The sequence below is a fragment of the Callospermophilus lateralis genome, chromosome 12, assembly GCF_048772815.1.
Source record: "Callospermophilus lateralis isolate mCalLat2 chromosome 12, mCalLat2.hap1, whole genome shotgun sequence".
Classification (NCBI taxonomy): domain Eukaryota; kingdom Metazoa; phylum Chordata; class Mammalia; order Rodentia; family Sciuridae; genus Callospermophilus; species Callospermophilus lateralis.
This window is the reverse complement of record NC_135316.1, coordinates 47,553,000-47,565,123: the sequence shown is the minus strand read 5'-3', so window position 1 is coordinate 47,565,123 and position 12,124 is coordinate 47,553,000. Positions and strand designations below refer to the sequence as shown.

Here is a 12,124-nt window from a genome sequence, read left to right as displayed (position 1 = left end):
GAATGAAATTATGTCATTTGAAGGAAAATGGATGGAACTGGAGACATCATGTTAAATGATTTGAGCCAGACTCAGAAATCCAAGGGTCATGTTTTCTCTCATATGTGAAAGCTAGAGAGAAAAAAAGGCAGGTCTCATGAAAATAGAAGGGAGTTAAAGCATGGAATCACGGGGATGGATGAGGGAAGAGAGAGGAGATACTCAAGAATTAGACTGAGCAAATTATGTAATCTACATGTACAAATATATCACAGTGAATTCTACAATTGTGTATCTTTATAGTGAGTCAATGAAAAAATATTTTAAGGTTCATATACACAGCAGTTCTAATTTAAGATTCATATGATATGGCAATTCTTTTCCTAGGTATATAGCCAAGAGAAATGAAAGCACATTTACACAAAAATCTAAACAAAAATGTTCATAGTAGCATTATTCATAACAGCTTAAACAGTAGAAACAAATCAGATGTCCATCACATAGTTGAGTGGACAAACAAAATGAGTATATCTATGCAATGGTATATTATTTAGTCACAAAAAGGAATGATTCATGTTGCAGCATGAATAGACCTTGAAAATATCATAAGGACACATATGATTTCATGTTTATGAAGTATTCACAGTAAGCAAATCTGTATAAACAGGTAGTAAACTAGTGGTTGCCAGGCCTAGGGGCACAGGAGAATAAGGAGTGACTGCTAATAGACATGAGGTGGTTTGGGGGTGATAAAAATGTTTTTATTTATACAGGTACAATTCATAACTTTATAAATATAGTAAAAACTACTGAATAGTACATATTGAAGGGTGAATTTTATAGTATATGAATTATATCAATAAAAAATTTTTATCAGTGTTTGCTTTCCCAAATTAAAAGGTATTCTTTTAATGAAATTGTAAGAAGTTATTTTTTATAGTTAATGCCAGGACTTTCCAGAGAAATTAAATACCAACACTAACATTATCCTTAAAGCCTTGCTATATATTAATTAAAGTGTAATATGCATTGTATGAGATTTACTCAATCTGAACGTGAGTTACCTTTACCAATGGTAAGAGTGCCAAGAATGAAGTGGCTGATAGCAGATATCTGACACTTATATTCTACAGTTACACTTTGTTGCTATCACAGTAGTGAAATGACCCGTGTGAAAAGTATTTTAAGGTTTATCTTAGAAATATCAGTTACAAAAACCTTTTAATAGTGGAAAGATTATTATGGAGTCAAACATAAAACTGGCCAGTTTTATATTTGACTGAGACTTACTAGCAGCTTATTCCTTTGAAAGAAATTACTTGATGTCTATGAGCCTCAGGTTCCTCATATACAAAATATCTTATGGAGCTATAGTGTGGATTAAATGAGATACCATGAATAAAATGGATTATGTTCTTTAATTCCCTGTCCTGCACATACTCTATCTTCTCCCAGACTATACCTCCTATGCCGTACACACACACACACACACACACACACACACAAAATTAGGTCTCTTTTTTGTATGTTCCCATTGAACCTGGAGATTACCCTAATGAAACACTTGATGTACTCTATTGAATGTTTATTTGCTTGTCTTCCTCGAGAAACTGTTAGTTGATGTATTCCCATTACCTCATATAGGACAATAATGCTCAATAAATATAGCTCAATAAATACTTGAATAAATGAATTTCAATAACATACACCATTTTACCGGGTTCATAATAGCTCCCTAAAAAAAGATATAATGTATCTTTGTTTTGTTTTTTGTTAGAACACAGTCAACCTGAAGTATTTACAATACAAATTTACAATATGTGGTGGTTTATATGTTAAGTGGAAATGTTATTATTACGAATTATCCCTATGGAATGAAGAGAATGTTCGTTTTCTGTATTGCAGTATACAATTTGTAGTTCTATATTTATCTTCACAGTTTGTACATTTGCTGTCTTGTAACATCCAAATAGGTATATTTAAAATTTTGTTTTAACAAGTGTCTCAAAAATTTGTACTTTAATATGCATGTTTATACCATTTTTCTTCATCTGACACTATTTAGACTTAGAGTGAAATAGAAAGCTTAAAAACAATGCTCTAGACTTAAGAAAGCCTATGAAAAGCATAGGAAATAAATCATTTTAAGCAACATAACTGATACTTGCTCTATTTTTGTCCTTAATGCCTTATAAAATAATATTAATAATAGATGATAATTTTTTGTATGAAATAAATGAAAAGAGTAAAATGACGAAGTTTATCCTTATGTTCTCTGGACTTACATATACCTATCTAAATTATTTATAAAGCTTTGCTGAATAAATATAAATTATGAACTGCATAATATGAGGTTATAGAAAAAGTAGATGTAAGGTTTATGTTTGTATAAGTCATCAGGAATGCTCATTTTAGAAACTTACAACCATTCTACTTCTTTCAGGTACAGAGAACTACAACTTAGTACTGAAAGCAAAGTAACAGAATTTCTCCATCAAACTAAATTAAAGTCTTTTGAAAGTGAGCGTGTTCAACTTCTACAAGAAGAAACTCTAAGAAATCTTACACAGTGTCAGCTGGAATGTGAAAAATATCAGAAAAAATTGGAGGTATTTATATACAGTTTTCTTTCAACATTAGATTGCACGCAAGCTCCCTAGGTACAAAGTTTATATAGAGTTTTATGTTTCCTGGAGGACCTCATTGTCCTTAAAAAAAAACAAAAAATGTGTATGTATGTGTTATTCATGTGTGTGCACTTGCGCATGTGTGCGCGCACACACACACACACACACATATATTTCAGAACAATATACATCAGAAAGTACTGGAAGTATTAGAAAACAGGTTGGGGAAAGATACACAATAGCAACCCAAAACACAACTACTTTTAATAAGAAAAATGAAATCTATATCTAGAAAACTATAGAGCTTCACTGACATTTGTAAAAAGAGATATTTTCTATAAGGGAATATTCAGTATTAATATATTTTTCAGTTTTCATCAAATAATATTATATATTTATTACTTTTTATTTTTTTGGTACTGGGGATTGAACTCAGTGGTACTCAACCCCAGCCCTATTTTGTATTTTATTTAGAAATAAGGTCTCACTGAGTTGCTTAGTGCCTCACCAGTGCTGAGGCTGGCTTTGAGCTTGCAATACTCCTGTTTCAGCCTCCCAGGCCACTGGGATTATAAGTGTGCACCACCATGCCAGGCATATATATTTCTAATCAAATGCTAGCATGCTTTTTTTAACCCACCAAAGTTAATTAGGTGGTACAACTAGAAGGAAAATATTTTTAAAGATTTTTTTCAGGACTAGGTTTTGGCTCAGTGGTAGAGCACTGGCCTAGCAAGTGTGAGGCCCTGGGTTCAATCCTCAGCACCACATATAAATAAATAAATAAAAAGAAAGGTATTGTGTCCAACTACACAGTTAAAAAATAAATATTAAAAATAAAGATTTTTTTCAAAGGAAATACACTTTACATTTAAAAATACATTCTGAAGAAAGAATAATTAAAACATAAAAGATCTATAAATGATATGAAATAAAAACCCCCCAAATATATTTACATAAGTTTAATAATTTTTATAGTAAGAATCAAATCAGTGAGGGAAGTATAGATTGAATAATAAATGGTGCTGTGGTAATCATTTGAGTATATAGGGAAAACAATTGTATCTGTCCTTCATACCATTACCAAAATAAAAGTCAAATAAATTACTGAGCTGAATGTATATATGGAATTTTAAACTGTTTAAGTAATTATAGATAAAATTTTGCTTTATATCAGTTTGGGAATTAATCTGATATTCTATTGATTAAAGCAAAGAAATGAATATTAGAAAAATAGAACTCATAGGTTAAAGAAACTGAATAGCATTATAGGCAAAATGGAAACTGGAAAATACTATTTGTAGTATTATGATAAAGGACCCATTTCATTTTAAAAGTTTTCTTATCAAGAGAATATGTTTTCCTATTCTAGGTATATAGGTAAAAAAAAAAAAAAGAAATGCACCTTTTTCAACCTGAACTCATATTGTTAATAAATAGATGAAAATATATGTATTCTCATTGAAAATTCAAGAAATATAAATTTAATTTTTTTTTACCTTTATGTAGATATATGTGTTATTTTTTAATGTGCTGCCAAGAGTGCCCTTAAGTGGGAAGTCTCACATAATAACAAAATGGAATAGCCCTTCTAGGGGACAATATGGTAATCTGTGTATATGATCTTAGAATATTGAACAGTAATTTCAATTAAGGGAATTTTACCTAAGGAAATAATGAGATGCTTATAAAGATTTATATTAATGATGTACATCACAATATTATCATATAAAAATTGTAAATAACTTAATAAAAATAAATATTCAACAGTAGATAATGAAACAATTTTAGTTACCACATTTTGAATTATATATTTTGTTGTGTCTATTCACTATATGATGTTCTTGACTGTTTTAGATTTGAGGAAAAATTAAAACATTGAATGAGAGATGCAATTATGTCATCAGCTTGATCTTGACTGCAGGTTGCATATTTAGTAACAACCATTAATAAACATACAAAAAAAGATTTGAAGGAAAATATACCAAAATATTAAAGTGGTATGGTTATATTTTCTTCATTTTCCTCACTAGATAGTAAGTTCTATGATGACAAGCTGAACCTTTTTTAAGTGATCAATACATTCCCAGGTCCTAGCCAGAATAGGATTGATAATTGGATTGATAGTGTTCAGTACTTTCTAATTGGGTGTCTGTTGGGCAGTAAGCACTGAACTAGGCATTGATACACACACAACTTTTAATGAGAAATTAATTTCTCTGCATAAAATGAATAGTTTCAAACGGGGCTTTTTTGTTGTTGTTTGGGGGGGGGAGTTGTTTGTTTTTTCTGAGTTGGGGTTGAACCCAGAGACATTCTATCACTGAGCTATATCCCCAACCCTTTTTATTTTTTATTTTAAGCCAGGATCTCACTACGGTACCCAGGCTGGCCTCAAATTTGTGATCCTCCTGCCTCAACCTCCAGAATAGCTAGGATTACAGTTACACCACCCACACCTAACCTTGAACAGGACTTTGAATAGAACTTTCTTTATGTTGGAAATGTTCTCTATCTGTGCTATCCAGTTCAGTAGCTACTGGTCACCTGAGGGCATTTAGCGCTTAAAATATGGCTAGTGCTACTGACAACCTAAATTGATTTTTAGCTTAATTAAATCAAATCTAAATTTGCTTATCCACAAATGACTGGTAACAGTGGAGTACATGCTCTAGAAAATTAACATAATCACTTATGCCCTTACTATTGGACAGCAGTGAGGTTTTGACTACTTTTCTCTTGAATTTTATACTTAAGAAAAATGGAAACTGTTTTCCACCCTGATAGAATTTCTTATAGCAACATTGGGTAGTAGTTAGACTTGTGAGCTTTCAAGTCAACAGAACTAAGATTTGAATCCGAATTAGTGACTCCTTTTTGAATAAATTACTCATTTTGTTTGAGCCTCAGTTTTTTCATTAGGCAAATAGGTCTAATAGTCTTTTGGGCACAAATAAATCATTAGTGTATTCTTTTTTTTTTTTTAAAGAGAGAGAGGGAATTTTAATATTTATTTTTAGTTATCGGCGGGCACAACATCTTTGTTTGTATGTGGTGCTGAGGATCGAACCCGGGCCGCACGCATTCCAGGCGAGCGCGCTACCACTTGAGCCACATCCCCAGCCCCATTAGTGTATTCTTAACAAGTATTAGAAGTTCTCAAAATATTCTCCTTTGATGCTATAAAATTTTGGCTTTGGTAATGTTAGGAAATGTTAAGTAAATGAAAGCATCCCTTCTCAAAAGATAAATATTTGTAAAAGGATAATTGGATTTTTTTTTACTTTTCAGATTTCTCAATCATGTGCTATCTAAACCCAAGCATTTACACTTCCAATTTTCCTTTCTACATATGAAAACTTGTTTTAGTTATGAAAATATATAATTTTAGATGATCAAACAGAAGTTGGAAGCAAAGAAACTGAAAGTTAATTTAAAACCTTTCTCAATTAAAAAATTTATCAGATATTGAAGCATTATCCCTAAATTATAATGTAAGGTATCACATAATAGGATAAATGTCATAATATACAACCTTTTGTAAATCTGCAAATATATGTGGTATGTGTGTGTGTTACACACATGCATACGTACATATTCAAATATCAAAATAATTCTTTTTTTAAGTATTTATTCTTAAGTTTTAGGTGGACATAATATCTTTATTTTACATTTACGTGGTGCTGAGGATTGAACCCAGTGCCTCGTGCATGTTAAGCGAGCACTCTACCTCTGAGCCACAACCCCAGCCCCCAAAATAATTCTTTTTAACTATTTTTATTTACCTGTCCTCACAAAACTACTTTTAAACATCTGAAATGATTTTATTGTTTTTGTAAAACAATTTGGCATTGTGCATTTATAATGATATGTCTTAAATATGTAAAAAGCTTCATGCACAGATATTCATTGTGGTATTATTTATAATAGCAGAGAACAAAAAAACTATAAAATCTTATTATTGAAGAATGGTAACATTAAAAAATGTTTTGTGTAATTAACATTTTAAGATCAATTGATATTTTAAGACATGTAAAATACACTTTTATAGTAATATAAGGTGAAAACAGCCCTTTACACAAGTGTATACATTAGATTTTTTAAAAATGTCTGGAGGGTATCTTGAAGAAATGTACCATAAACTTAATAGTAGCTGTAATTGATTAATAAATAGCCCATACCAGGTGAGTTGGGGCATGTCTATAATCCCAGCAGCTCAGGAGGCTGAGGCAGGAGGATCTCAAGTTCAAAGCCGGCTTGAGCAACTTAGGGAGATCCTATCTCAAAATAAAAAATGAAAAGGGTTGGGGATATGGCTTAGTATCTAAGCACTCCTGGGTTCAATTCTCCATGCCAAATAATAATAAATAAAATGAGTAGACCATGGGTAGGTTTATGCTTTATTTCTACTTTTTTGTTCATAGAAAAGTTGAATTACTTAGGGGGTTGGGGATTAAAATTATGGCATTTGCAGGTAAATGGATGGAGTTAGAGAAGATGATGCTAAGTGAAGTTAGCCAATCCCAAAAAAACAAATGCCGATTGTTTTCTTTGATATAAGGGGGCTGATTCATAGTGGGATAGGGAAAGGGAGCATGGGAGGAATAGACAAACTCTAGAATAGGGCAGAGGGGTGGGAGGGGAAGAGAGGGGTTATGGGTTTTTAAACGATGGTGGAATATAATGATCATTATTATCCAAAGTATAAATATGAAGACATAAAAAATAAATAAATAAATAAAAAGTTGAATTACTTAAGGACTGCAAAATTGACAAGTAACTGAGTTGTTGTAATTGGGAGCTCACATCTGATCAGACTGACCTCATACCTCGTAGTTTTGACCACTACATTATTCAAGAAATAATTAAAAGTGTTTATTGCTATAATCTCTGAACGATTACACTTTTGAAAAGTTTGTTGATTAGTAAAACTAAGTTTAACAAGATAAGGGATCTCAGGACTGGGCGTGGCTGGGCACAGCTGGGCATGAAGGTACATGCCTATAATCCCAGCTACTGGAGAGGCTGAGGCAGGAAGATTGAAAGTTTGAGGTCAGCTCAACAATTTAGCAAGACCCTGTCTCAAAATAAAAAACATAAAGGGCTAGGGATGTAGCTCAGTGGTAGAGTGCCCTGGGTTCAATCTCCAGTACTGTAGGTTGGGGATGGGGTGGTGGATAAAGGGTCTCAGAAAATAAAACCTTAGTGAAAAATACAAAAATGGTTATTGAATATATGTATGATTGAAAATAACAAGAAAAAGTTATAGATGGTATCTTCTTCTAAAGCAAATCAATGTTCGGCACTTAGAACTTTTTTCATATACCTTCTTCAGGAAACTCCTGCAGTCATAATCTGATTCTCCCACACAATTTCAGATAATCTCACAATTTAGCTATTATTGGGTATTTGTCTTTTGCAAGTTGCATTTTCCATAGTTTAATTTTAATGGTTCCTAGCAAAACACCTTTTCTTTTCCTTTTCACATTGAATCACTGTGTTTAAGAATGTTTCTTGGAGCTGGAGTTAGGTGATAGATGGAAACTATTTATATTTAAAAATACAGAAGCACTGCTCTTTTGGTACTCCTGAAAACAAAAAAAGCCTCAAAAACCAATACTTTAATACACAAATAATGCTCAGGACATACAGAACTGATGTTTTCCAAACAATTCTCTAAACCAAACCTCCTAAAGGTTGCAACTTAGAATTTGAAAAACACCATCCACTTAGTCTGTGGATATAGGTAACTAATAATTTTTATATTCATTTATTTAAAGGTCTTATATGGAGAAGCACAGTTTGGGGGAAATTTCTTTACATTTTCTCCATTTGTTACCCTGAGGTCTTGAAGTGTCAGGGACTATTCATTTACCATTGTGTCACCAGTGCCCAACATAGTACTTCCCCCATGGCAGATGCTTGTTAAGTATTTAACGAATGAAAGAAAGGTTTTGATTAAGGCTAATATAGTTCCATTTTTTAAATCTTTTTAACTCTGAAAAGTATTTGTTTCTGAGACAATTCTTACTTATAATGAAGTGAAATAATTTCATGAAAGGTAAAAATTATGGATTTATAGAACTTTTACTCAATATTTTTATTGATTTTTAACTTGGGAATGATTTATTTTATTTTTGCTTTAATCATTAATTAATTGGCAAAGGCTCCCAAATACCAGTCTCTTTTTGAAGCAGTTTTTGACACATAATTATATATTATCATTCGGTTAATATATCTATTATGTAAGGGAAGGAATCTCCCACTGTGTGAGCTTGATATTTAATCATTTCCTCAAAGTAATTTACCTATTTTATATCTCCATGTTTAAATTCATATGTTGTTTTTTTCTTCTAAAGCATCTTTAATATAATACCCCTCCATAGGTCAAATAATCAAGTTTTTTTTTTTGGGGGGGGGTTGTTTTGTTTTGGCTCTTCGGAAGCAATAATAAATTTATTCCTAGGAGTCACTCCTCCATGCTAGGAAAAGAAGATTATAGGTTATATTTCTCAATTTATTACTTTTTAAATCTTTTCTTAAAATAATACTTTATGAAATAGCCCATCTTCAACATTTTGATTCTTTATCTCTTTAGATAGTCTATTTGTGTAATTTCTCTTTGTGTGATTTCTTTGTGGGGGGGATATAGATGAAAAAGTATCAGCTATACATTAGGAGAATAGTTATTTAACACTATCTTTATTCACCCTGTCTTTAACAGTAGAATTTATCAGTATTATCAGCCACTAGATTATTTATAAATTACACCCCAATGTAATGAAATCCATGAAGGTCCCAAATTGTTCTACTGAGCAATGCTTTTTTTTATAATAAATTACAAAATTTCTAGAAAGCACATTCCTAGCCAGCAAGAAGAAAGAAAAAATAATGCTAAAACAGTGAATTTTTGTTTTTCTGGCCCAAAGACACTAAAAATTATCCTAAAAATATTATTCCCAGGTTATTCCTTCTCCACCTTCCAAAGGAGTGTATTTGAAAGGTGGGGAACAAAGTTTTATTTGCTTTTGGAAGAAATTTTGTTGAAAATTGAAGGAGATGACATGGAGTGAGTTAAAGAACATTAAATTGTAGTTTCTGCTCATTAAGAATTGTAAATCTTCTTTATTTTCTGTGTCTTCTTTTTCTACATCACAGAAAGCATATAATCATATACAGTCGTTAAGGTGAACTTCATGTCATTAGAGAAAGTAAGTTGTCTTCAGAAGGATTAATTATAGAGAATTCAGGATAATTAAATCAGTGGAGTTCTATTTCCATGAGCTATTTAATACAAAGTTCTCATAATTCTATTTCTTATGGTAATAGCAGTATTTTTGCTAAGCACTATAAATTTAGCATCTCTTCCAACAATGTTATGTGGTATAAAGAAAGAGTAACTAATTGCCTACGATCACAGCTACTAGGTGTTAAAGTGATACTGAAATCCATGTCTTTCTGGCTCCAAACCATACTCTTAAGCATAATGTTCTTTTACCTCTCATGAAACAGTATATTATTCATGCTGTATTAGGGATAGTAACACTCCATGATTTAGTCAGTTCCTAGTATATAAATTTTCTAGATAATGGAAATTTACTTTAAGCATTAAAACAGTGCCTCGTCACTGGAAGCATCTATTTTTTTTAGCTAATTCATTGTTATGATCATAGCGATTTCTTCAGTGAGTAACCATTGAAGAATGTAAGATTCTTTTGACCTTATACAAAATTCCAATTCTTTTGCATCTCTTTTTTAAACTTTTTAAAATTCTTTCTTTCTTTACAAAGGCATTTTCTGATACTTCTCCAAGCAGTACTTCACATTTACCTTTTGATTTGTTGCTTTGAATTTATGACTGTTCAGGAAACCCAAAATGTTATTAAAACCATGGAAAGAGTAGATTAAATAAGCTCTGATGGAAAACTGTAGGACTCATTATGAGTATATTGTTTTTACACACAGTTTTGTAAGCCTTATTCAAATGCCTGTGATTGCTGATAAATGACCTGCATGTAAGTTTGATGTTGTTATAGTTTTTAATTCTAAAAAAGCAAATACTAATATTACACCTATAACTATTTGTGAGTTTTAAATTTATTTTTATTCAGCTTATATAAGAAAAAATATTTAATAATTTTCAGTTTAAAACAACTCATTCACTTTAGAAACAAATGTATTTTATTTCCTCATAAGGCATCTCAATTGAGCTACTTTCTGTTAATATTTAAATAATTATAGAGAGAAAATATATCTTTGTGTCATGTTTTTGTCGTAACTGTGAACCTTTTTCTTAATTCTGTGAACCTTTGTAATTCTTTTCTTCCACTATTAGGTTTTAACTAAAGAATTTTATAGTCTCCAAGCCTCTTCTGAAAAACGCATTACTGAACTTCAAGCACAGAATTCTGAGCACCAGGCAAGACTAGACATTTATGAGAAATTGGAAAAAGAGCTAGATGAAATAATAATGCAAACAGCAGAAAGTAAGTCTCCCTGCATCTTTCATCCCCCCCTTCCAACACACATATAGTCTTTTTTTCTGGCAACAGGAGGAACCTGACATCATTTCTAGAACTAGTTTGGTATATATTTCCTTAAAATATAATTGGTGACCATATTTTAAAGAATACTCCATATTTCAAATATTAATTCATGTTAACTTTCAACAGTTGAAATTAAAAATAGGTTAAACATGATACATTTCAGTCAACAATTAAGTATTTTCATTTATCAAGAAATAAGGATATAGAGGAATCAATAAATAGGATTATATCAAACGAAAAAGCTTCTTCACTGCAAAGGAAAAAATCAAGAATATGAAGAGAGAACCTACTGAATAGGAGAAAATCTTTGCCCACATGCACCTCAGATAGAGGATTAATCTCTAGGATATATAAAGTACTCAAAAAAATTAACACCAAAAAAGCAAATAACCTGATCAAAAAATGGGCAAAGGAACTAAACAGACACTTCATAGAAGAAGAAATACAAATGGTCAGCAAATATACTTAAAAATGTGAAACATCAGCAATTAGAAAAATGCAAATTAAAACTACACTGAGATTTTACCTAAATGCAGTCGGAATGGCAATCATTAAGAATATAAATAACAACAAATATTGGCAAAGATGTGGGGAAAGGGGTACACTCATATATTGCTGGTGAGACTGCAAATTGGTGTAACAACTCTGAAAAGCAGTATGGGGATTCCTCAGAAAACTTGAAATGGAACCACCGTTTGACCCAGTCATCCCACTCTTCAGCATATACCCAAAGAACTTAAAATCAGCATACTGTAGTGACACAGCTATATAAATGTTCATAGAAGCTCAATTCACAATAGCTAAGCTATGGAACCAACCTAGGTGCCCTTCAATAGATGAATGGATAAAGAAAATGTGGTACATATACATGATGGGATATTAACTCAGCCATAAAGAAGAATGAAATTATGACATTTTCCAGTAAATTAATGGAACTGGAGGTTATCATGCTAAGTGAAATAAGGCAATCTC

The 12,124-nt window shown here is 31.5% G+C and overlaps 1 protein-coding gene across 4 annotated transcripts in view; it reads left to right on the top strand.

Annotated features, from left to right (window-relative positions):
- Positions 1–12,124, top strand: part of Pibf1 (progesterone immunomodulatory binding factor 1) — a 220,968-nt gene that overhangs the window by 114,218 nt on the left and 94,626 nt on the right. For all 4 annotated transcript variants that reach the window (XM_076871971.2, XM_076871969.2, XM_076871972.2 and 1 more), the window contains 2 exons: positions 2,423–2,588; positions 10,942–11,092. In XM_076871971.2, coding sequence (XP_076728086.1) covers positions 2,423–2,588; positions 10,942–11,092 — 317 coding nt within the window. The remainder of the gene's footprint in view (positions 1–2,422; positions 2,589–10,941; positions 11,093–12,124) is intronic.